The 24,861-nt window shown below is 37.4% G+C and overlaps 2 protein-coding genes across 10 annotated transcripts in view; both read left to right on the forward strand.

Moving 5' to 3' along the window:
• Positions 1–9: 9 nt before the first annotated feature.
• Positions 10–14,385, forward strand: SGO2 (shugoshin 2). 5 transcript variants are annotated; one of them, XM_032113790.1, is made up of 12 exons: positions 11–161; positions 3,206–3,339; positions 4,531–4,624; positions 5,361–5,525; positions 6,069–6,244; positions 6,611–6,688; positions 7,433–7,515; positions 7,896–8,122; positions 8,590–10,151; positions 10,335–10,524; positions 12,181–12,325; positions 13,956–14,385. In XM_032113790.1, the coding sequence occupies exons 3-12, from the start codon at positions 4,570–4,572 to the stop codon at positions 14,059–14,061; spliced, it is 2,787 nt and encodes a 928-aa protein (XP_031969681.1). In that variant the 5' UTR covers positions 11–161; positions 3,206–3,339; positions 4,531–4,569; the 3' UTR covers positions 14,062–14,385. The 5 variants fall into 5 exon arrangements, with proteins under 5 accessions (XP_031969682.1, XP_031969680.1, XP_031969681.1 ...); XM_032113791.1 differs by lacking the exon at positions 13,956–14,385 and adding an exon at positions 10,628–10,653 and having other exon boundaries at positions 10–161; positions 8,590–10,524; positions 12,181–12,303; XM_032113786.1 differs by having other exon boundaries at positions 12–161; positions 8,590–10,524.
• Positions 14,386–18,481: 4,096 nt separating this feature from the next.
• The window catches only part of AOX1 (aldehyde oxidase 1), a 39,812-nt gene continuing 33,432 nt past the window's right edge, over positions 18,482–24,861 (forward strand). For 2 of the 5 annotated variants that reach the window (XM_032113781.1, XM_032113785.1), the window contains exons 1-7: positions 18,482–18,587; positions 19,534–19,591; positions 20,551–20,647; positions 22,355–22,463; positions 23,012–23,138; positions 24,013–24,074; positions 24,671–24,754. In XM_032113781.1, the coding sequence (XP_031969672.1) occupies positions 18,528–18,587; positions 19,534–19,591; positions 20,551–20,647; positions 22,355–22,463; positions 23,012–23,138; positions 24,013–24,074; positions 24,671–24,754 (597 nt within the window). In that variant the 5' untranslated portion in view covers positions 18,482–18,527. The other 3 variants (XM_032113782.1, XM_032113783.1, XM_032113784.1) reach the window with 3 other exon arrangements.

The raw sequence follows: 24,861 nt of genomic DNA on the forward strand, positions 1-24,861 counted from the left end.
CATCCCCACCCCGAGGTCCCTGCCCCGGGCCAGGCGAGCGCAGGGGCCCCGGGGCTCGGCTGCCGCTGCTCCCCGGCGCTGCCCGCAAGGGCTGCCTCGGGCACGGCTGTGGTGCCTGCGCCCTCCGAAGTGTGGCTGACCCGCCTGCAGTCGGCTGCTCTGTAAGGCACAAACCGCGCTGATATTTTTGTTTGTTTAATTACAAGTATGGGTTTATTCAGAGTGGGTTTGAGTCTATTGCTGTTTCTATAGTCTCAGTAGTCAGAATCATAGAATGATTTGGGTTGGAACGGGACCTTGAAGATCATCTACTTCCGACCCCCTGCCTTGAATACTGAGGGGGCATCCATAGCTTCTTTGGGCAACTTGTTCCAGTGCCTCACCACCTCCACAGTAGAGATTTTTTTTTTTCCCCCCTCATAACTAATCTAAACCTGTTCTCTTTCAATTTGAACTCATTTCCTCTTGTCCTGGCACTACATGCTCTTGTAAATACTCTAGGACCATCTTTCCTATAAGTTCCTGTAAGGTAGTGGAAGGCTGCAATTAGGTCACCCTGGAACCTTCTCTTTTCCAGACTGAACAATCCCAATTCTCTCAGCCTTCCCTCAAAGAAGAGGTGTTCCATCCCTCAACTTGGTGGCCTCCTCTGGATGCACTCCACCAGGTCCCTGTCCTTCCTGTGCTGGGGCCCCCAGAGCTGGATGCAGTGTGCCAGGTGGGATTGCAGAGCAGATGGGCAGAATCCCCTGCTCTGCTGCCCACAGGGCTTTGGATGCAGCCCAGGACACATCTGGCTTTCTGGGCTGCAACTGCACATTGCTGGGTCATGTCCAGCCTCTCCTCCACCAGTTCCCCCCAGGTCCTCAGCAGGACTGCTCTGGATCTGAGAGCAGCTTGAGCTGACTCCTGACGTGGTGGTGCTGGTAGATGAAGTTCTCTTCCAACCTTGATGATTCTGTCATTCTGTGGTTCTGTAATGCAGGCAAGATGCCTCACCCTTAGTCATGTCAAAAAGACATACAGAAAGTGTCCTGTTAAATTCCTTATGTCTGACATAGAGTTGTGTAGTCATCAAAATACAAGTGTAAACAACAGAAAGGTAAAGAAAATAAGTTCTCGTTATGCTGTTGTCTCAGCCTCGTTACGCAGAGTTTACGTGCATGAAAAATATTTCTAAAATGCAGCTGCATTTTCTAAAAAAAAAAAAATTACAACATTATCTCTAGTTCCCACTTAATTCTCCTTTATTTGCTTACAATGTTTGGTTTTTTGCCATAACATACAGTAAGAAACTATCCTTGTGGATACAACTGCCAAATAACTAGGAGTTGTGTGCAAAAGTTAACAGCGCCAAACTCTGGATTTCTGCAGGCTTTCTGGAAGCTCTTTTACGAGCTGGTTATATGTTTAGAATATATAATATGCAATATATTATATAAAATATGTAATATTTGATCCATCATATTTACTATATAATGAGATAACTATATCTAAAATGTCAACAGTATTTTAATTGCTACCTCAAGTCCAGTAAAAATCCACTTACTTAACTGTACGCTGTACATATAACAAATGTGCCTATATTGTATTTAAATAGTTTACTCAGTTATATCTGCAATTCCTATTGATTTTCATCTTGTATCATCCTAATTTTTTAGTCATAATTTCCTTTTGGAGGTGTTTTGTCACCAATTTAAGGTATTTAAAACTTCAGCCGGTGAAGTTCAACCACTTCACTTTCCACAGGGTCAAATCAAACAATGTCTAACTCAGAGCAGCTTGTGCTTGCTTTATTCTGGTCTGTTACTACACTTTTATTTTTGAGAATACCTAAATATTCATAGGCTACAGTGTTTTCAGTTAATATTTAGGACAATAAACTTTTAATTCAGATTTCCCTTCAGTCAAGTGAAAAACATTAAAGGCAAGAGCCATATAAATCACATAAATCATCATCTGGTCCTAGTAGAGCGATAATAAATTCTCTTTGAAATTGTGTAACTTTGAGTGATCACTTACTACTTAAAACTCACTTCTTTTTATCTTAATGCAGATTTGCATTAGAATGGCAGTTCAAGCCATTTAGTAAAGCCATAAAGGAAACGTGTTTCATTTTTCTTGGCATCTAATCATGCTCCAGTTGCAGCAAAGAGAGGGAATGGCATGCCAAGCACCATGGCTCTCCTGTGCTCCCTGGACAGTTCTCGGCCAAGAGTGTACCCAGAGGCCAGGTCTCTGATGTTTAATGTCTAATGAATTAACACAAGTTACATGTGACTGAATGCAATACAGGCTGATAATTCATGGATGTTGGATTTACTGTAAAACAAGTGAAAATAGGTATAACAGATTGTTTTCGGGGAATAATGGTATCTAGTTTAACTGTATCTTTTGTAAGGATATGTTTTCCCTTACTCACTGGGAATTGTTCATGCATAGCAATTGCAACTTAAATGTGGCCATTGTTGTCAAATGTTACAGTGTAAGTGCAAACTCCAGCCTTTCTCACTCTAAAACATTCACTTAATGAAGCTGCAGCTTTCCATGCTTCTTTTCACCTTTAAGCTTACTAATTTCAGTCAAATTTGACAGAGAGGCAAGAGGCATTAAGAAATGGATTTTTCATGAAGCTTGTGCAAGAAGGGCTGTGATTAGAGGAAGATTGGTTCTTAGTACTGTAATTTCAGGAAAAGCTATAGCATGAGCTTGGGTCCTGTTGGACATCAGAAAATCCACAGTGGGAGAAGCTGTTCTACATAATCCACGCACCAGAAGTGCTTTAGTCATAGCTCACACTTTATTAGGCCCTACAGGATTAATTCCTCAACCAAGATTCTTCTCAGACAGAATATGTAGGTATCTAGTAAGGTACAAATTCAGTTCCCACATGATTAGAGCTTTCACAACAGTCTGTGTGTTTTTCCCTCACTACCTTTCATTTCTATTCAGTTTAAAGACCAGTCATATGATCCCAAGTGACTGAAACCCATAATTCTGCTCTTAATATACATTTAAGATATATAGGCTGTGAAAGTTGGCAGTGCTTTAAGTTCTTCCCCACTTTGAGTAGCTGGCAATTAACTGCAGATTTTTACATGTGAAGTGTTACAGCGTGGGAGTTCCTGAGTGAAGTGTGAAGGAAAGTATGACCATGGGTGGAAATGCAATACTTCTCATTTTGTTTTAAATTTATTGCCTGCAGTAGTGACATAAACACTAAATGGAAGCAAATCAGTGATTGCCTCTTCAAGACTTGAGACCATTGTGGAATTGGAGGAAATGAAAGCACGTTGTTGTATCTGGAGGAAAACACTGCTTTGTGGAAAGGAGAAGGAGGTAAGTTTTATTTGATTGGTTTTCTATTTTTAAAGTTATGTAAGGTTATTTGCTCTTTTATTTGGCCAGAGTTTATAGTGGCTACAATCACTTCCAAGTTTCCTTGTAAGGGAAAATGTACCAAAAATATATGACGTGCTGGATCAAAGCTGTATTTTAAGGGTTTTGCATAGAAGCATAGGGTTTTGCAGCTTCAGGGCCACACTGAGAACTCTGTCATACATCATTCACTATAAAAGGTAGAAGAGAGAGACTCTCCAGATGCTCTTTAGAGCAGATTGTGAAATTAGTACATTCATGAAGATCCATTTTCACATAATGCTACTGATATTTCATGTGTGATTCCTTTGACTTACTTTATAGCATATTGTAATGTTAGCACACAGCAAGGCAAGGTTTTTGTGACAATTAATACATTACAGAAACTGATGCTGTTTTTTATTTCAACCTTCTGCATCTCTGTAAATCTTCAAATAAAACATTAACTCTGCTTACTCCAAAATTACCAATTCCTGGATCAAATTTTGCAATTAATGTCCACGTGAGCTAATGGTATAACTGGGCACACATTGCCAGTGAAAGAGAATGTATGTGAAGAGAGTGTTAAAGAGCTTTTGGACTTAGAAGAGATCTTGGGGAAAAGCATTTAATTAGACTAAAACACTTCCATGCAATTCAAACTCCTAATAATACCTGAACCACATTAAAAGTGGGCTTGCTCAAATTCTGTTGTCAGAGAATTCCTGCCCTTGCAAGTCTGTGGATATGCAGGTAGTATATAATCTACTAGGCTGTAAATTTATCACTGTTGGCTTCCTAACTGCCCTGATGCCTGTCTATTTTGTTTGTTATTCCATGTATTAGTAATAGCTCAAAATCAGCCAGAAAGAAATGTAACTTGCCATTGAGAAGGAATTACATGTTTTTCTCCCTTAAACCTAAAGGAAATCTTTGAACTGAAAGCCAAACACCTTAAACTCTTCCTATAAATCTCTGACAGCTAAGTGGAGTATCTGGAGTTTTCTACTCCCTTCCTCACAGGGCACTGAGATCGATGCTAAGCGTTCATACTCTTAATATCTATTTTTCTTAAACTTACTTGTATGTCATTAATGGTTGGTATTTAAAATGGTTTTCAAAGATACATAGCTGAGAAGTTATAGACAGCCCACTCCTTTTTAAAACACGCAGAGATGTCACCAAAGAGCCGGAACCGTGAATTAGCCGTTAATGATTTACGCATATCCCACTTCTGAAACGTCCGTGACCGAATGCAAGAGCACAGGTGAACTGTTTTAACATGGGAGATTCTGCATGTATGTGGCCTCTACAGCGCCTTTCCCGCGGCTGTGGCTGTCCACAGGGGCCGGGATTGCACGGAGCCGTCCCGGCGGGGCTGTGCGCGTTCCCTGCGGAAGGCGCAGCTCCCGGGCAGCGTGAGGCGCGCTCCGCTCCCGGGCTCCCGCACGCGCCCTCGGGCCCCGGGCTGGGCTCGCGGCGCCGAGGCCGCCGGCGCGCGCGCGGCCGTTGGCTCTGAGGGCTCCGAGGGCGGGCGGGGCCTCGCCGGGAGCCCGCCCTCCCTCCCGCACCGGTGCTGGCCGGCCGGTCTCTCCCTCTCTCTCTTTCGGGTTAACTTTACAGCGTTTGTAATGCGGTTTATTTAAATGTGTCGGCTTTAAATCTGTCCTGACAAAGAGCAAGCTGGTCTGGTGGTATTGTGAAGTGATAGAACTTTGGGGTTTTCCCCTTTTGTGTCTAAACTTGGATAGTTAACTGGAATAGACAGGTTAAAAAAATCTGTGATCCTTTCAGGTTTCATGGTTTACTAGTTAAGTATTTTGCCTCTCTGTGTTAATGTCTCAATGTGTTAATTCATTAATCTGTTTTAATTGACTGAACAAAGGTAAAGACCAAAGCAGTGTCTTCAACTTCAGACACAGAAATCCTCATAAGACATAATAAATTCAATTTTAACAAGTGTCAAGAAGATCATTTATTTATTTGGACGTTCCCCTTGACAGTGTACAGGTTCATTTTGGGGATGGATAAAGGCACAACTGTGAAATCATCATCTGCCATGTTCACCTCAAATGCTGCTAGAGGACATGTAAAGAAGAGGGATGGAACATTGCAAGCTGCAAAATGGAATGCTTCTTTAGCTTCTAAAATCAAAACTAAATTAATAAGTAAGTCCTGTTAAAATTGAGGCCATGTACTGTAATTAGAATGTACAGCTTCAAAAGGAATAGTAATTGTATTTAACATGATTTGCTGAAATTCTGCCTGTTAAAAACGTTCTGTAACGTAAGTGTAGGTAGGTTTTCATTAGGACAGTGGAAGATATATGTTCATATATTTAAAGCTTTTTTCTTTATGTTGGCAAAACTCACATTTATTATCAGAATCTTTGAATGTTTTAATTTGTAGAATTTATATTTTTTTCTTAAATTTGTAAACATTTTTCTGCTTGTGAAACTATCCATTTTTAAATGTTTTCTTCTTAAAATAATCTTATTTTTAAAAATCCAGACTAGAGCAGAATCTATGCATGAAATAAGCTTGAAACAGACAGAGTAGTCATCAGAATGACAGCCACATAAACAGTTTTATATTGGAAAGGGTTAGGCTTTGCTGCTGTTGCACCAGAACCTACAGAAATGTTGTCATACAGTGATAGTTCACACAGGGAATTAAAGCTGTTGAAAATAACATTATTTTGTCTCCTTTAGATAACTCATCTATGTTTAAAGTATCTTTACAACAAAATAACAAAGCATTAGCTGTGGCTTTGAGTGTTGAAAAAGAAAATTCTCGCAAGCTAAAGAATGAGAAGATTTTTCTTCAGAAGGAAGTAGAAAAACTCCAGCTTCATAATATCTCACTTCGTCAAAAACTAACCTGTTTGGTATGCTGTAAATAATATCATTTAAACTTAGACCAGCTAAACTAAGCTTTTAACTTTTTTTGAAACTTAATATTACTTCTTAAAGTGGTGGTTTAAAACACGTCTCAGATTTGTGAAGCTGTAACACCTGACAGCATAGTATTTACATTTTATTTTTCTTTCATAGCTTTTTTTGAACTATTTTGTCTATCAGCGTGTGTATCTATAGCTATTTTAGTCCCAGGTTCACCTTTATATTTATAGCTATTTAGAAGCATTTGTGCTCAATTAAATCTAAAAAAAAATTGCAGTATAGATTCACCTTTTATATCTTGTCTCTTCTTACAGCAGAAGCCACTTAAAATACATTTTTTCTATTATATGCAGAATAAAACTCTTATTGGAATCGATGCATTTTTGAATGAAAACCTCTTAACTGCAATAGAAATAAGCAGTCCTTCTGAGGTAAGATATTTTTTGAACTTTACCGTATTGAACTCATCTTCCAAGGTAAGATTTTCAAAGCATCAAATTGAGTGCAATGTTAAAATAATATTTGAGTTGTAAAACATTTACCCCAATTCCTTAAAACTTCAGGTTAAACCAGTATAGTAAAATAGATTGAATTTTACTGTACTGAAAATTTAGGATTTAATCTGGTTTCCAAAGTATCTAAAAGTTAAATATCAGTTAGTCCGAAAGAAGAATCATGTGGTTAAAAAGAAAAGCTTAGTACTTCAGTATGTAGTGAGCAAGCTACCTGCCTCCCTTGCTTCGTGCTGCAATAAATATGTTACATCTGGAAACTTAACCAGAAAACATCGTCCATGTTAGTCCTTGTGTCATGGAAAAAATACAATTAATTTTAAAAAAAGGCAAATACTGTGTTGTCTGTTCTGAACTGTTGGTTAGTGTTGCTCTGTGCTTCTGTATGCATAATGCAGTTTGCATGAGTTATAGCTACATAGAGAAAGCTTGTATATTCCTTTGGGATTCAAGTAGCTTATGGATTTTGATGAACTTAGTTACAAAATATTTTGCTTTAAAATTACTGTATGTGTTTGCATATCATGTGCCTTCCATCAGTGCATGTATTTTTTTCCCATTGGTTTTTTGTGGGTTTTTTTTTTCCCTGTGGATATTTCCAATACTTAAAACATAAAAGAATATTTAATTATTTGTACTTCCCTGCTGTTCTTCTTTTGAAAGCATCTTCAGAGTTCCTTTCCTCTGTCAGCTGGCCCAAGTAGCCCTACTGGTGATGAGTTCAGGAGTGCGTGTCAGTCAGCTCGGTAGGTGGTTGTAACAAATGCCAAAGGTGGTTGGTGTCTGTGGCCTTCTCTTACAGCTAATCTTTGTATATTGTCCTAGGTATTTTTGAGAACAATTTCCTGTCCAATTCAGAAATTACTTGTTTGCAACTTGGAATTTATAGAGAGAGTGGTAGACAAAACTTGCATTTGAATAACTTGCTGATTGTTTCATGTGATCTCATCAGCCCAAAGCAGGGTTCTGTATCATCAAAAACACATTTCCCCCAAGACAGAACCTGATATCATACTCGAGTTCTTGTTTTCTGCTATTATACATTATTAAGGGAACATTTTAAACAATTGAATGTCATGATAGAAAATATAATAAATACCTTCACAGTAAAATTTCCTCTTTTCAGATCTGTAGAATTGCCAGCAAAGCTTCCTTTCATTGCAACAGCTAATGCAAAACAGCAAGGCAGCCCTTCTCAGGGTGAAACATCAAGTTCTTATAAGTGTACCACTAATTTGACAGAGGCAATGCATTCAGATCAAGTCAAGTTTGCATCATCCTTGCCTTCTGGTACAAATAATCAAAACTTAATTGAAACAGAAACAATGGTTAACAAGAATAGATTTTTGAAAGGTATGGTGTATTTCTATATAAGTGATTTATTTTTCCAGCTCTCTGAGAATTAGTATTTACTAATTCATTACATTATGTGCAATAGAGAAGGTATAGTAAGACTCCTAAACTGTAATAAACTAATGAGAAATAAATGTTCACCCATAAGTATAGGTGTCCTGACAATCATTTATGGAATGTTGTTCACTGAAATTACATAGCTAAGATAACCAAATAATAGCTGAAGTAGTTATAGAAAAATAGTTTTATTTATGTCCAACTTCAAAAGCCCAACTTCAGTAAATTATGAAATTAGCTTCAGTTTACTAAATTTTTAAGGACCAACCATAGAATGTGTGTATTCAGCTAAAAAAAAAAAAAAAGTGTATAATTTTCCACACTTCTTGTTCAACTTTCAGTAGTTTTATGCAGATAACTACATTCTATTCTTTTTTTCCCCCAAGCTGCTGAAATTTTTCTCTTTGCAGAAACTCAACTGCATGCAGAATTAAGTTGCAATAGTGCCTTTGTGACTCATGGAAAAAATACACAATCCTTAGAACAGGCTGAGGAGGCCACAGAACAATATCGTGGTGGTTCGTTGCCATCCTGTGAACATGGGACTGAAAGAAAGAAAAATGCAGTACTTTGTAAGTCAAAACCTCAACCTAATATAAAGGATTTTGATAAAAAACATAGGTCATTGAATCTGCCTCATCGTGATATCAACAGTAGCAGCAACGCCAATGATACAAATTTGCAGGAGGGTTCAAGTGACTTGTCTCGCATTATTCCTTCACCTCTTAAATTTAGCAATGAAAGTCAGACAGATTTTAACAAGCTGCTTTTTACTGACAAGATGAAGCCTGAAGAAACTGTATATGATGCTGAGATGGAATTGACTGCCAGTGATGCAAGTGAACTACTCACAGTTACAGCAAAAGGCAATTATAATTTTCACAAAAATAAAATTATTAATGCCAATTCTGACCAAATATTAGCAAATTTCAGAAAAGTAAAATATTCTAAGAAGAATAAAGAAAAAATTAAAAGCAAGACTGAAGTCCATTCAAATTTACATGAAAAAGAAAGATACACTAGGGCTGACAATAGTGAAACTTCAGAAACTACTGATTCACAAATTCAGCTCTTCCAAAGTCAGACAGAACAGCTACCTACAGGAAATTCTGTAGAGAAACAGAGTAAAACAAGTAAAGCTAAAGATGCTAGGAGGACATACCAGGTTAATGTAATGAGTCCAAGAAAACAAGAGACAAATAAAGGAACTTTCTCAGAAATGTTTGGAGAAGTGGAAAGCAGAATACAAAAAACAGACTCAAGCTCATCTGTTAACAAGATCCCACCAGAAGCTTATTGTGCTGAAAATTTACCATTCCAAGACAACATTTCTGATGTATTGCCTTTCCAGGAGGACTTTCTAAATACAAATGAGAAAGATAGTAAATCAACAATAAACAGGAAAACTTCTCAAAACCCTTCCAAAACAAACACAGCAAAATCCTGTAAAGAGGAAAATGGCCAGTATGGAGAATATATTTCAAAAAAATCTCAAACAGTGATAAACCAATGTGACAGCAGCAAGATAAAACAAGACCAGAAGAATATTATAAAGAGAAAAAACAACAAAAAAAGTAGTTACAGACAAGGTAGAGAAACTGAAAATGACAGCCCTCATAAAGTTAGTCAGAAAGTAGACCAAAAGAGCAGCCATTTTTCACCAGGCAGATTAAAACGTACATTGGCAAAGGCCAGCCGGAAAGCATGCATAATACCAAAGGAAAATCTTACCTGGTTCTCAGTTTGTAAAAATGAAGAATTAAAAAATAAGGATTCATTGCCTGTAGAGGCTGGAAAGAAAGAAACTGAAACTCAGCAAATGCAAGTAGCTTTAGTTACTCAGAATGGTGCAGCTCTGAATACACCACAAGCTAAAGAACAAGTTGATGATGATGCTAACAGGTTAAAGAAGGTAGATTCCTCAGCGGTGGCAAGTAAAGACCTCCACAGTAGTAGTTCTCCTGATCAGCAGGTAAAGCAGAAGCAGAGGTTTAATTCTGATATTACTGAGACCAGACGAGAAAGGGGGGGTCAGAATATTTTGGATGACCAGGAGGTGCCTCATGAAATTACTTCCTTTGTGAGTAAGTTGAAGCCTGTGATTGATGTTGAATATTGTAAGAATATGCCATTAAAGGTTGATAATGTTTCCCAGGAAGATCTATCTGGTGTGGAGCTCCCAGCTCTTGATAACCACAATGCTTCCATCAACTTCTCTGTACTGAAAAGCTCTGAAATCCATGGGCAAAGTGATTGTAATGAAGCACTGGATGCTGAAAAAGCAGAACAAAATATGGATCATATTTATAAACAGAGTAACAAAAATACTCTGACACCTTGTCCTGGTAAGTGTTTGGGCTAGAAAAAGCAAGGCATTTTGAATTAGGTGGTGCCTGAAATAGTGGTAACGTGTCTTCTCTTAATTCTATCCTCTCATTGCTTGTTTAGAGCAGATAAAACCGGAGTGGAAAAAGGTAAGAATGAAAATCACCAAAATCTTCTATATCATGTATCAGTCACAATATCTTTTTAAACTGTGGTAACTAATATCCATGTTACTTTTCAATATATCTCAAGATGATACTTAGTCGGGCAGATGTAAGTAGTCTACATTCTTGAGAAGCAATTTTAGTTAAAACATGTATTCCTTTTTTGAAGAATGTAATGGAATTCAGAAAGTTGGGGATTGAAAGATAAAATAGCGTGAGCTTTTATACAAGGAAAACAAGAGGACTACACTGTTCCCTTCTTAAATGGAAAATATTGCTGGACCTAAAGATTTCATTTTTGTTTCTTTAGAAACACTGCAATTAACAGGAATTCTGATTTCTAAAAAAAGTATGTTGAGTAGGTTTTTCTATAAGCTGCCCATGTGCAAACTTTGATGTGACAATCTCTTTTTTTAAGTAAGATACATTAAGAAAATAATTCAACTTTATGTAGTCCAGAAGATAGCTTTAGAGTCTTCTATAATAAATGCAATTATTATAATGCAATGTAATGGAGTTAATGGAATATATAACTAACACAGCTATACAAGAGTTTAAATATACTTTTAGAACATAGCTTTGAAATTTCATAGCATTGGGGGTCTATTTTGTAAACATACTTGTTCTCAACAAGTTCCTGTTTATTTCATAGTCTCTGAGAAAGCCCCAACACCTAAACAGTATCCTAGCTCAAATTAATAGTTTGAATCCCAGGCTATTAAGCTAATACTGCCTTGATTACTAGGACACAATGGCCAAAAAAAATCTCCTATTTTACATGAGCACTGAATAGGAACACTGGCAGAATGAGACCACTGTGTTAGGTATCAGTCTTTGTAATTTTCAGTTGCATCTTGTCATCTTCATTTCCTTCTTTGGAAAGTGGAAAAAGGATCCCATAATTTTAGTAGCTTTAATTGTCAATTAGTAAGGCCTTGTGATCAGCATTATCAAACACTGCTGACAAAAAGCAAGGTAATTATTTTATGTTCATCCATTTAAGCATGGTTCCAAAAGCAGTTTTCATCCTAGATCCAAATCCAGATCTTGAATTGAAAGATTGCTATGCTCATTTTTTACACATAGGCCTAAAAAGAAGGCATAAAGCTGGAAAATGCAGAACTAAAGAACTCTTGTACAGCTTGACTCTTCAGATCATACATGTGTGTTCCCCCGCTGCGTTCAAGGCCGTGAGCTGTGTGCAGTGTTACTTTTATAAATGCAGTAAGGGAGTCTTGAGCAGTCAGCTGCAAACTGCAATGCTCACGGGGCTTTCTGAAATGTCCCATGAGCCAAGGCAGAGCTCAAACAGCTCCAAGTTTGTATAGGATGAAAGCTGCTCTAGAGGCATTTTCTTTGATCATCTATCCCATTTTGTGTTGAGTATCTTTAGTGTTGGAGCAGTAACCAAAGTACCTGAATTAAGAAATTCATATTAAAAATAATTATTGAAGTTTACTTAATGATTCAGGAAATATTGAAAATGAGGCATATAAACTACTGCATTTACAGGGAGAAAAGCTTTCCAAGATCTGACAAATACTAGTATACAATTTCACACTTCTGTACCTAAATCCCACCAAACTTTAGAAGACTCAGCAGCACCATTGAGACGAGGCAGACCCACTGTTTGCTACAAGGAACCCAATCTACACAGGTAGGTACATGAAAATTGGGGCTTTTGTTCTTGTCTTTTGCTTATGTAACTAACCCCAGTAAAGATTGTTTATTAAACCCCCAAATAAACAGTTGAACTGTCACAAATCTCTTTTGCAAAGATACTTTAGTGTTGATACAAAGCTTTTACAGTTAGTGTGGCAGGATTTCCAAGTGCCAAAGTAAGAAAACTAGTATTCAGATTCTAAAATATAGTTTGTACTCATAGAGAATAATAGTGAATCTTAATGATATAAACCCCTTTAGAAATGAATAAATATAAATGTTATACTTAAAGGTAAATTATACCATAATAATGTCCTTGTAATCTTGTCAAATGGAAAGGAAATTTATGTACTAATATTACATAATTCAGTACTTTTGCTTTAACTAGCGGTATGTAATATAAGAAATCATTTAAGATCTATTAATTTGATAATTAGTTATATTAGATATTTTATTATTAACTTGCCTCTTAGTATTCTTAGCAAATTTAGTGGTGCAGGATTTTATAGGTTATTAAAAGACAAGACATAAATTGTGTAATAACTTAAAATTTAAAAGAGGGTTTTAAAGCCAAATTTCCATTAAGAAAATTAATATATTTGCAGTTACATGAATAGATCTAAATACAAATGGACCTTTCATTACTTCTGAAAATATTCTGTGAGTTTTTGCCAGAAAGCTGGTTGAGTTTTTTTGTTTGGTTTGGATTTTTTTTAAAGTATAATATTAATTTAAGGAACAGTTACACTGTGTTGAGTGTGTGTTAGTAGAATGTGTATTCATGAGGTAAAGACAGTAGCAAGGCTACCATGTAATAGTGTTGAGAGTGAAAGGATTATAACAACTTACTTTATGACAAAGGTATAAAAAGAGTCTTTTTTTTTCTGGCAATACTGTGGCAGGAGAAAGAGATAAATGCACAAACCAAAAAAAAAAAAATTAGAGCACTATTCTCATACAACCTCAAAATATTTTTTTACTTCTGTATGTAAGCTAAAAATTGAAGCAGTGAGACTGAGGAAAAGTAGGAGCTAAAACTAATGTAGGAAGTGTCTTCACTTTACCACTGGCAATTCAGAAATATTTATGCCAGATAGCTTGTAAAAAAATTGGAAAGGGATTAGTCACACTTTTATTTTACTAATTGACTTATATGCTAAAATGCTCTAGTATTATATATCAACACATTGACACTCTTTTACCCCAAAATTATAAGGTTCTGTATTTCTGAGAGATGGTAACTAATATCAGAAAATGTATTGAAGTCAGTCAAGATTTTAGATGATTGTCTCCTATTTATATTTTAGTTAGAATTATACTGTCCTGAATGGGTGCTGTTAAGTGTTTGGTTTAAATAAGTTTTGAATTTCGTTTTATAGGAATATCACATCCTAATACGATAGAGGTCAAATAAAAAGACTAATATTTCTAGTATTATTTTGGAAAGCAGTAGTTATCTATGTCTTGCTTTTTCAGACATACTTATTTTCCATAGATTTAATTTCTTTAGTGTATCAAGCTTTCATTAATACTATTTACTATTTGATGTTATGGTTACATTACTATAATTGCAGAGGTGTTTGATGATATTCATATGTGATGTCTTTTATTTCTTTCCTTTATAGCAAATTAAGGCGTGGGGATCGATTTACAGATACACAATTTCTGCATTCCCCAGTCTACAAAGTAAAAAATAAAGGAAGTTTTAAAAGCAAATCAAAATTTAATTGAAGAACAGAGAGTTGCCTTTATGAACAATACTTCTAAAATGGGTACAATTGTTTATGTATATATATAAATGTTTAGCAACATAGAGTGTTTGTTGTTCTTTGATCAGTAAAGGTCTTCCACAGCAAAATTTTCTGGAGAAGAACCTCTATAAGCGGGGCACAGAATACTTTACTGAGGAAGGCATGTACAGGTTAGGCTCACTAGTGTTTTGCATTTCTGGTCAGTAATTTATAATCTGTTCAAATGGTTTGGAGCACTTCTTAAATTGTTAGAAAAGCATATGTTTTAACGAGAAATAAAAATAAACCAGCTATGGGAATTGTACTGTGAGTTTTTCATATTTATTTTGAGTGGAACTGTTTCTCAGTACTGATTGGAACAGACACACACATCCCAAATTTTTATGGATTTGTTGAAATAGATGGAGATAGTCCCTCTTTTTTTGATAGTTGACTTTTGGATTCAACAGAATCACATTGAGATTTGAATAAGGAAGTATCATTGAGGAATAATGGAGAGAAGTCTAAAGTCCATGGTATGTGCCAGAGGCAGCAAGGAGGAAAAAAGCACTGCAATAGGAATTCAGTAGTAAATAGGATCCAGACAAAGCAACACCTTGAGTTTCCAACTGAGAGTGCCAGTGTGACGAGTAATAAAATCACATCATACCAGTCAGCTTTCAAGTTTTTGTACTGGTTCCCCTCTGCGTTCCATAGTGTGATGTCAGCTGACAGTTTTCTGGCATTATCGGATTTGTAGATGCTGCCGGGTGCAGGCGGTAGCTCACTATCCACACAACTTCTGCACATTACACTGGATAAGGATCAGGTTAATTTTGCAACAGAGAGCCATTTTTAATGAGATAGAAATAAGTTAACTTATTTTGGTTATAGATGGTGGTTCTTCACGCATATTCAGTAGATGTTACTAGTTTACACAGGCTTAAAGACTCATCAGTCACATTAATGGAAGAAAAATCTATGAGGAATTACCAGAAACACCATTTCTGGCACAAGATGTTCTTGAATTGCAAGTTTTTGAAGGCTGGAAGATGATTCTGGTGAAGCCTTACTATGCCTTTGACCAATTTTTATACATTTTCCAAGGACATTGCCTATTGAAACTTTGAGACCAGTTCTTGGGTTAGCTTGACCTTTTGTCTGATACAGTATGTCTCTTTTTAAGAGGTACAACTGATACTCTTAAATTTATAATATATTCTTTAAAAACATATTCTTAAAATATAGTATCTTCTTTTAAAATTATTATGTATTCCTAAAAACATTCTTAAAAATGTGCTGCTTGTACTTCATTGTAGAATTCCATTGTAAGCTGAGAAGCTGATGGAGAAAATAGTCCTTGAACACATGTTAAAGACAAGAAAGTGGTTGGGAGTAGCTGGCATTGATTTACAAACAGAAATCAGGCTTTATGAACCTGATAGTCTTCTACAACTAGTTTGGTGGGTGAGGGTAGAGCAGTAGATGTTTATCTCAGTTGTAGTATGGCTTTTTACATTGTCTCTGATTCCACAGTCAAGCTGACAAAGTATGGTTTTAAGTGCACAGTGAGGTGAGTTGAAAACCTGGAGGGTTGTGATTGGTGCCAAATGGTCCAGATGGAGGCAAAACATTAGAGCTCCTTAGGGTTTCGTACTGCTGCCAGGAGTGTTTAACACATTCACTAACAACCTGTATGAGACAGTGCACCCTACACTAATTTCCAGTTGATACAAAACTGGAAGGAGTGGTTGAAATACCAAATGGTTCTGTCACCATTCAGAGGGATCTGGACAGGCTGGAGAAACGTGCTGAGAGGAATCTCAAGAAGTTCAGCAAGAGGAACCTACATCCTTCTCCTGTGAGTTGCCAGAATTTCAGCTGCGTATTTTGACAGAAAAGTGAATCATACATATCAAAATACACTCCTGGATGTAGCTTTCAGGTGTGTCCATTCTAAATGTAAGTATTGAACTATAACCATAAACACTAAGAGGCATAAATGTATTATTTACAAATACTTAAGTAATACCACAACTATTTTCTGCTGTGGTTATTTTATTATGGTCTGTAGCCCTAAGGCAGCTTCCTCAAGATCCTGTAGGACATTCCATGTATGAATTTAGAGCTGAATATATCACTGGTGAGAAAGTGTACAAAGAGAACCTTTATTCCCTAAACAGAGAGTTGTCTAGCTGTGGTTACCAGTTCCAGAGATCATGTAAAGATTGTAAATATACACCAGTAAGTAGAGCAAGGTGTTTTCGTATAGAACCTTGCAGTACAAATAGAGTATTCAATCAGTATGAAAATTCTTCCAATAAAAAACCCAGGCAATGTGATCTGCATTACAAAGCAGAGCTGTTAAAATTATGTGCGAAGTTTCAGCAGACAGACATTTTTCTTTCTGAAACATGCTGTGTATGTCACCCCATTAGCAAGACAATTATGAAGAGGTGCAAAAATGGTTGGGAAGATATATTCTATCCTTATTCAGTGTTATTTTTTAAAAAGAATTACACATAGAAATTATTATGCATTTTTCCTTGGTTTTTATTACCAAGTTCGTAATTAATTAATTTTATTTTTAATTGAAATGTTCTTGCTAGCTTCCACTATTTATCAACATCACCAGCTGTGTCATTAGAAAGAAATACCCGTTAAAACTTGTGTTCCCAGTGCTGGCACTGCAGCAGCAAAACACAATGGTTTTTTAAATGGTTTCTCTCTACTGCCTGCAGTTTGAAAGCTAGAAACAGAAGTACATGCTTTATCTTCCCTGAAAATAAATAATCTCTTTGGGGATAGGCTTAATTATTTTTTCACTGAAGTTGCTGTTGTTCCACACAGCCTCAGGTGTCACCAGCTAGACTGCTAGGGTGTTCCAAATTCAAGCATGTAATTTTCAATAAAAGTAAAAGGCCTCGGGCTTTATGCCTTCATTTCTTCCATTCCTTGTAGTATAGATATATTTCAAAGTAAAAAAGGATAAAGAAAATGGCCTGAAGATGCACAGAAGTTATTTTAAGTAACTCTAAAATAATATTATTGCTACTGCCCGTCTTTCCTTGTTTTCTCCATCCTTTCTCTTGTTGCTCAAATTGATGTTCAATAATAGAATACAGAGAAAATTTACTTTGTTATTTCCTAGTGTCAGAAAAAATAACCCACAAACACCAGAGGTTTATGTCCAAATAGGAGACAGAGGAGTCCTGTAGCTTTATTCGAATAAAGGGAGAGGTCATGGGCATTTCCCATGGGGTCTCTCAAATTGTTAGGAGGATGCAGCCTCCTTTTTATCCTAATTTCCTGGCCGCGTTTTCCTCTCTCTTTCCCCATTGGCTGAGGTACTTGAGAGGTACAGACTTCCTGAATCGCTTAATACAAACCCCCTTTCTAATGTGTACCACCCCCCATTTTTTCCTTGTGTCTCTGTTCTTTTTCTCTAAATTCAGGGATTAACACAGTCTTGAGTGAGTAACAGTCTGTGTAAATTTAGTGGAATTCCTATGGAATTTATGGTTCCTCCCATTGCTTCTTTCACCTCTCAGTATCTGGCTTTATCTACCATCAGGCCCACAGTTTGTTTGTAAAGACACCTCCTTCTCATTCCTTTCACTAGGTTGCATTTCTTTTAATTGTTACACAAAATGATCACATAAAAGCAGCATAAAGAATGTTGCATTGTCTTTGAACCTTCACTAAATGTACTTGTTTTCCCAGGTCATTTGAAATATTAGAAGCTCTTTTCAGGAAAATGAGGTAAAAGCAGCTCATGATTTTTGGCATAAAATAAATTTGTAGCCATCACCAAGAATTAGGATAATTTTGCTGAGGATAAGGTAATTTGAACTTCTTTTTATAGTTTCAAAGGTGCTTTTTCTCATGTTTACTCAATCTAATTTCTACTCCTTTTCTTTGCTTTTAATAGTTTACACCTATAAAGATTTTTGAAATTTTGTAGGAAATTAATTCCATGTATTTTGATTTTACGGAAAGAGGAAAATATTTGTTTCTATAAACCCTTGCCCGCACAAGTAGCCCTTACAAATGGTTATGATACCTGGACCTTACTGCTGATTATTTTGTGAATGCAAATATAACCAAAAATCCCATTAGTCTCATGATCACTACATTGCTGGATTTTATTTCAGTATAAAATTACTCTTGAAGATTTTGTTATAGGAACCTGACAACAGGAACACCTATGTCCTTTGAGAAAATGTGAGGTATGGCTTAGCTTTTGAACACTTAAGTAACACTTTAAAAGGCTGCAGTAAATAAATATTTGTAGTCAGATCGAGCTATTGAGATCAATGGCCGTGTTCCCCCTTGGGTCGGGTTGTGCCGGCGGGGCGCGGGAACTCCTCCGAGCGGCCCCGCTCTCCCCGCCCGCCCCGCTGCGCCGCGGCCCCGCCCCGCATAACGAGGGCTTCCCTGCTGCTCCCGGTGCTGGGGCTGCGAACGATGCCTCTGCCAGGGGCCGCGGCGGCTGCGGAGCTCATTTTCTATGTGAATGGGAGGAAGGTAAGTATAGCCCGGAGAAAGAGGGGCTGCTGTGCCAGAAGGAACCGTGAAGGGCACAGATTTGGCTTCCTCAGACTTATTCATGGGAGTGAAACTGAATCCTCACACAAACCTCCAGAAGAACAGGCATGGTTGCATCCCATTTTGGCTAGTTCTGCTGTGTTTGGAAGAAAAAACGAGTCAAAGTGAAACGCACTTTCAGCTGGGTATCAAACTTGGCTGGTAAGCAAACCACTTTTTTCATTTGGATGTGTCTGGCTTCTCGTCTTTGATGGTGTCAGGTTTTCAGAGGCACAACTGAAAGCAGGACTCCGGTGCCCAAATTTGGACTATTGACCATAAAGATAATATTGCAAGGCCTGGTTGTTGATCCAAAGCAACTGTACAGAACTAGCTGATTCTAAGGGATGGAATAAGAAATACTGTACTCGATCAAGAATGTGCGTATTTCTGTTGCTCTCTGTTGTCATTTTTTTACAGCTCATGAAAGTTACTATAAATAAAACTAGAAAATAAATTGCTACTGCTGATAGCCTGACAGGTTCCTCCAGTGTTTATTCCAGTATGTCAGAGTGCCAGGGAGACTTTAAAATCTGCAAATCATTACTTAGTTCATTATGCTGTCTCTAAAGTTCTGCTGCATTTTTCTTTCTAATGTGGCTGAAGGTCAGTTCCCTCAGTATAACATTTCACTGAGCAGCAGTTATTTTTAGTACTTGCAAGGTACTTTTAGTACTAACACTTCTTTTCTGGAAACGTATCTGTCTGAAAAGGGATTTCCAGAAGGAGCCCAAACTCTCCTGCAGTGTTTGGCAATTAGTGTAGTTCTATGAGAGGGAGCCAGAGAAGGATTCTCCTCTGGCTTTTGTGGGAGTGTAGCCTGTGCCCTGAATTTTGAAAGGCCTTGGTTTCTTACTTAAAGCTTGTTTTTACTTTCTTACTGTAGGTAATAGAGAAAAATGCTGATCCTGAACAAATGCTCTTATCTTATCTGCGAAAGAGGCGTATCCTTTTCTTGTCTATTCCCTAAAGTCACTCGTGAAAGCCTTATTCAAGCAGAATTTCCATAAGTTTTAATTCAAGGCTTAATTACCAGATTAAGGAAGTTGTGATTCCTTTAAGATAAATCAACCATACTAAATGATGTCTCTTTCTTAATCCAAATATTCTTCAACTGAGCTGCTGTACTTTTAGCCTAGTTTCTTAACACACAAAGTTATGCCATCAGGCACAATGAGTATGTGTCCGTGTTCCTCCCCTTCTGCCTCATGGTCAGTATACAAAAAGCTTGACAGAATAGAAGTCTCCAAGTTCTGTAATAGTCTCTCTCCTGGTAAAGGGGAGATCGTGTGATGAGAACCTGAAGCTGATGGAATTTTGAGGAGCACAAAGGCATCTTCCTTTTGGTGGCTTTGGAACATTAAATTAGCTGGTTGTTGATTCACAGCTTCAGGTTGAACACTGTTCCAGATTCACAGAAATGAGCACTTCTCTCAGAAGTGTGATCTTTCAGATGAGATGCAAGGCAAATATCCTGACTATAAATGGGCCTTCTGGGAGAAACTGGAATATTGATTTTAGTGTTCCCCTGGAATTTCAGATATACAGCTGGTTTGCCCATTACACATTTCTTCTTTTCATATTTTCGCTTGGAAAACTATTTTTTACTTCCCTTTTCTGTCCCAACTTACTCCTCTTCCAAAATAAGCCATAATCAAGTTTTCTGTTGAAAAGATGATTTTGGTCATGTCATTCCTGAGCTTCAATCTTGCTTTCACTGAAAATTTTGTTCCAATAAAAAATTCCAATAAAATATAGAAAGGAGTCTGATACATATGCTATGATACAAAACTGATTCTATGTTCCTTAGAGGTTTAGGAAAAAAGGTGGTCTCAAGCCTTTGAGCAGAATAAAGACCAGAATGGAACTGCGTAATTATTTTCCCTAATGACAGCATTTTCAGTCCACCTTACAGGAACTAAGTATGGCTGTGGAGGAGGTGGCTGTGGTGCCTGCACAGTGATGATATCAACTTATGAGCCAGCTTGCAAGAAGATACGGTATCCTTAACTGAATATTTTGAAAACCACAGAGAATTTTATGATTGTAGATACCATTTCCAGATATGAAACTTTAAAAACAGAGTTGTAGAACTTGTACGTAATAGTAAAAGAATCTAGAGGAAGGGTCACTGTAATCCAAGAAGAGAATGCTATTAAAATTACTTTGGTTCAGCTATATTGTAAATTTGCTGAGCTATCATACTCAAATGCTTGATTTACTTATATATACTGACAGCCCCTGCAAGGAGGTTTTAGGAGGCATTAATATAAGACCCTTTGGCATGACCACTGGAATGTGGCTCCTCCCTGCAGCTCTGTATGGTAGTTTAACTCCAGCTGGTAACTGAGGACCAGGTAGCTGCTTGCTCACTCCCCCCCAGTTGGATGGGGAGAGAAACAGAAGAGCAAAAGAGAAAACTCATGGTTTCAGAAAAGACGTTTTAATAGATAAAGCAAAAGCTGGTTGTAGAAACAAAGCAAAGTAGGTAATTTACTCACTACTTCCCATCGTCAGGCAGGTGACCAGCCATCACCAGGGCAGCAGGACACCATCATCTGTAATGGTTATTTGGGAAGGCAAACACAATCACTCCAAACCTTTCACCCTTTCTTCTTCTTCCCTTGGCTCTATATGGTGTACATGATTCCATATGGTATGGAATATGACTTTGGTCATTTTGGGTCAGCTGTCCCATCTGTGTCCCCTCCCAGTTTCTTGTGTCACTCGGCCTCCTCCTTGGTAAGCTGTGTAAGCCCTTCTCTGCAGTAACTAAACATCCCTGTGTTATCAGCAGTTTCCAGCACAAATCCAAAACACAGCCTTCCACTGGCTACTGTGAAGAAAATGAGCTCTATCCCAGCCAAAACCAGCATACTGTCATATCATTGGTGGGAAGGTAGGGTAGGCAGAAGTTTGAGACTTACCAGCCCTTTAATACTGAACTCCATCCCTTTCACCCCACCCACAAAAAGAAATATTTTGAAACTCAAAATCCAAGTTTCATTAAGCTAAAAATTGGAATAAATTGCTTTTAAGTTGAGAAAACTCCAATCAAATTGTTAAGTGGTTACATGCCATTGTGCACTGAAGCGTTTATTAGGTGGGGGGAAAAAGCGTTCCAGTCGTCCTTTTGTACAGTTGCATTACATTGGAATGCAACACAAATGAAAATGTTTAAAGGTAATGAAAGAGCTGAAATTAAAGCAGATGGACTCTTGAAAAGAAACATTTCAACTCTATTAAAAAAACCAAATAATTTTATAAAAATTATTAAATGCTTTGAAGAATTTTCATTTTGGGGTGTTGTTCCTATTTAGTATGATATTTATTTTACATCAGAATTTGGATCAGAAGTTTGATTATAAACTTGAAGCAATAATTCTTTACTTCCTTCCTACACCAATCTTCCCTACCTTCCTCCTCCAAAATACAGTTGACAGATTGCTTGTGGGCAAGAGAGACAAGAGGGCAATTAGAAAAGACTGAACTATTAAGGAAGATGTAAATTCTGTGGAACTGTCCTCATAGATATGTTTTTATACCGGGGACAAGAGACATAGCTAGAAAGTGATCCCTTCTCATTCCAAATGTTGATAGTGGCTGCTTTGTAAGTATGAGCTATGTCTTGGTTGACTGAAAAATAATATTCACACTTGTTTATTAAAATAGTATTAATGTTCTTTTTTCTCCTTTGTGTTCCAAAGACACTATTCAGCCAATGCATGTTTGCTTCCCATTTGCTCCTTGTATGGTGCAGCAGTGACTACAGTGGAAGGTGTTGGAAGTACAAAAACCAGGATTCATCCAGTTCAGGTGAGAGTACAGTATCACCATATAAAAGGATTTCTGATTTCTTTTTTGTATGGGATGGCTTTAGTGACAGTGCTTTTAGGGCATGGGAATTTCTTAAGATGGTTGCTTTCCCTGCTAAATGACAACAGAGGACAACATTGGTTTCTGGTGGTTGATTAATCAAGGCTGATGACATATGGCTCATAATGGATCTTACTTTAATATTGACAGTCTGATCAAGTAGTTGGTATGTAAGGATTGTTGGAGTGAGTCAGGCTTTGCTCTGTTTGGGTTAATGGCACATCTTGCACAATGTCTCTGGCTCATGTTTTAGTATAAATGCAAAAAGACAGAAGTCCACTGAAGGTTAATTAGCTTCTTTAGTAAGATGTGCCTGAACATCACACCCAAAATAATTATTCTCATTTGATATTGCTTAAAGTGTTTTATTCAAAATTCTGATTTACTATGAAGGCAAACTTTTTGTATGGCATCTCCCATTTAAGAGAGCATTTATTAGAATGGAGGTGAGTGCTGGAAGGAGTGCTGTTTGTGGTATTTCATTTCAGGAAAGACTTGCCAAGTGCCATGGCTCCCAGTGTGGTTTCTGCACGCCTGGAATGGTGATGTCCATATACACTTTGCTAAGAAACCACCCAGAACCAACTTCGGAGCAGATGATTGCAGCTCTGGCTGGTAAATATTGCCACTTGTTAGTTTGCAGGTGTGAAGCATTTCTTCAGGTGCTTTGTGTATGTGCCTGTCTGTGTGAGTACACGTGCCTGCATGCATGGATGATGTACTCTTACAAATTGTGCTTCTCAGCTTCTGCTGCTGGATGCAGACTTTGTATTCCCTGTCATTCTTTTCTCCTGGAAAATGAGACATGGAGCTGTGGATTTTTTCAGGTGTTCAAAACATCCCCATATATGTCTTTTGAAGTGCTTTAAATCAGATGAGCAAAAATGATGTCCTCTTGGAGAAGGACCTGCATCTGAGCATCTCCAAGGTCCCTTTATATCTGGAGCTGGGAATGTCGTAAGCCTCACAGAGCAGCCCCTTTGCAGTAGGATTAAAAGAGACAAGGCAGAGAGATGCAGACTATCTTCAGTAAGGGAAAGTGTGAGCATTTATTGTACGTAAAATAGCCTTCTATCATCTGTTGTGCTCTAGAGTCACAGTGGAGCCAAAGACATTTCCTGTTGCTGTGTGGTGAACTTAGAGGTGTAATGTTAACTTCTTTCACCTCTAGAAAAAAGTCAGGGGGAAAGAGAACAACATCTTGAGTGGGTGAAGAATATTGTACAATCTCTTATTGTCCTGCATACTGAGCTGTAGCCAGCATTCACTCTAGTGCAGATCTAAAGTATTTCATACTCCCCTTGAAACAAGCATGTTTTTTTTCAGGAGCTGCGGGGTTGTAAGTCTTGTGACACTGTTCTTTTTTTGTGTTTCTGAGAGCTAACAGTTCTCCTTGAGCTTCAAAAACACAAGACTCACATAAAGACATGACATTCTAAAGCCACGTGCTTTAGAGCAAAGCCTTTTCTGACTGATTTCCTTTCTTCAGGGAACTTGTGCCGCTGTACTGGATATAGGCCAATCCTGGATGCCTGTAAAACCTTCTGTAAGGTAAGAAGTAGTGGCGATAGGATTACTAGATTGGGCCTATCAATGTATGTGCATGTACAAGCCATCAAGATTTTCATTAAGATCATCACTTCCCTCTGTTAAGAGATGTAGTTCTGAGTAAATGGCCTAACCCATTACAAAAATTGATTAACACAAATGAAAATGGTGTCTAGCCTGGATTATGAAGACTAATCTGAAGTAACTCCATGTGGTTTGCTGTGGGTTGGTACTGGCATGAATAAAAGCAGAATTTCAGTCCAGGTTCTTAGTAATTTGTCATGCAATGCAATGTGTCAGAAACCTACAGAGAAGAAACGGGAGTGAACAGTTGGTAGAGGAAGCAATACAGACCATCTACATCTGCTTTCACAATGTCAGCTGAATTCCACATAGTAAGAATTATTTTGTATTAAGGACTTCAACATCTGATGTTTTAATTTTTTTTTTTAATATCACTTCTTTAACACTTAATCCTTCTAATTCAGCTTGTTCTTAAGCTTCATCTAGAACTTTATTGAAATACAGAGTCACTCTTATCAGCTTTAACTCACTGCCATTCTGGGCAGTATTTCACTAATGGGATATTCCTATTTTAGGAATCCATTTGTTGTCAAAGGAAAGCGAATGGAAAGTGTTGCTTGGATCAGGAAGATGATTTGTTTGACAACAAAGAAGAGAAGGTAAAGTTTTAGGTATATTACCTACCCTGCTTCAATATAAAACTTAGAGAATGAATATTGCATATATTATTTGAAAAACAAGACATTTTATTATTCCTCACAAGAAA

This window comes from Corvus moneduloides, chromosome 7, assembly GCF_009650955.1.
Source record: "Corvus moneduloides isolate bCorMon1 chromosome 7, bCorMon1.pri, whole genome shotgun sequence".
NCBI classification, from domain to species: domain Eukaryota; kingdom Metazoa; phylum Chordata; class Aves; order Passeriformes; family Corvidae; genus Corvus; species Corvus moneduloides.

Excerpts from the sequence above, each read along its gene's own strand:
- SGO2 (XM_032113786.1), top strand. The coding sequence starts at position 4,570 with ATGATTTACGCATATCCCACTTCTGAAACGTCCGTGACCGAATGCAAG. Across the intron at positions 6,245-6,610 it reads GTCAAAAACTAACCTGTTTG|AATAAAACTCTTATTGGAAT; the intron begins GTATGCTGTAAA and ends TATTATATGCAG. Across the intron at positions 12,326-13,955 it reads AAGGAACCCAATCTACACAG|CAAATTAAGGCGTGGGGATC; the intron begins GTAGGTACATGA and ends TTTCCTTTATAG.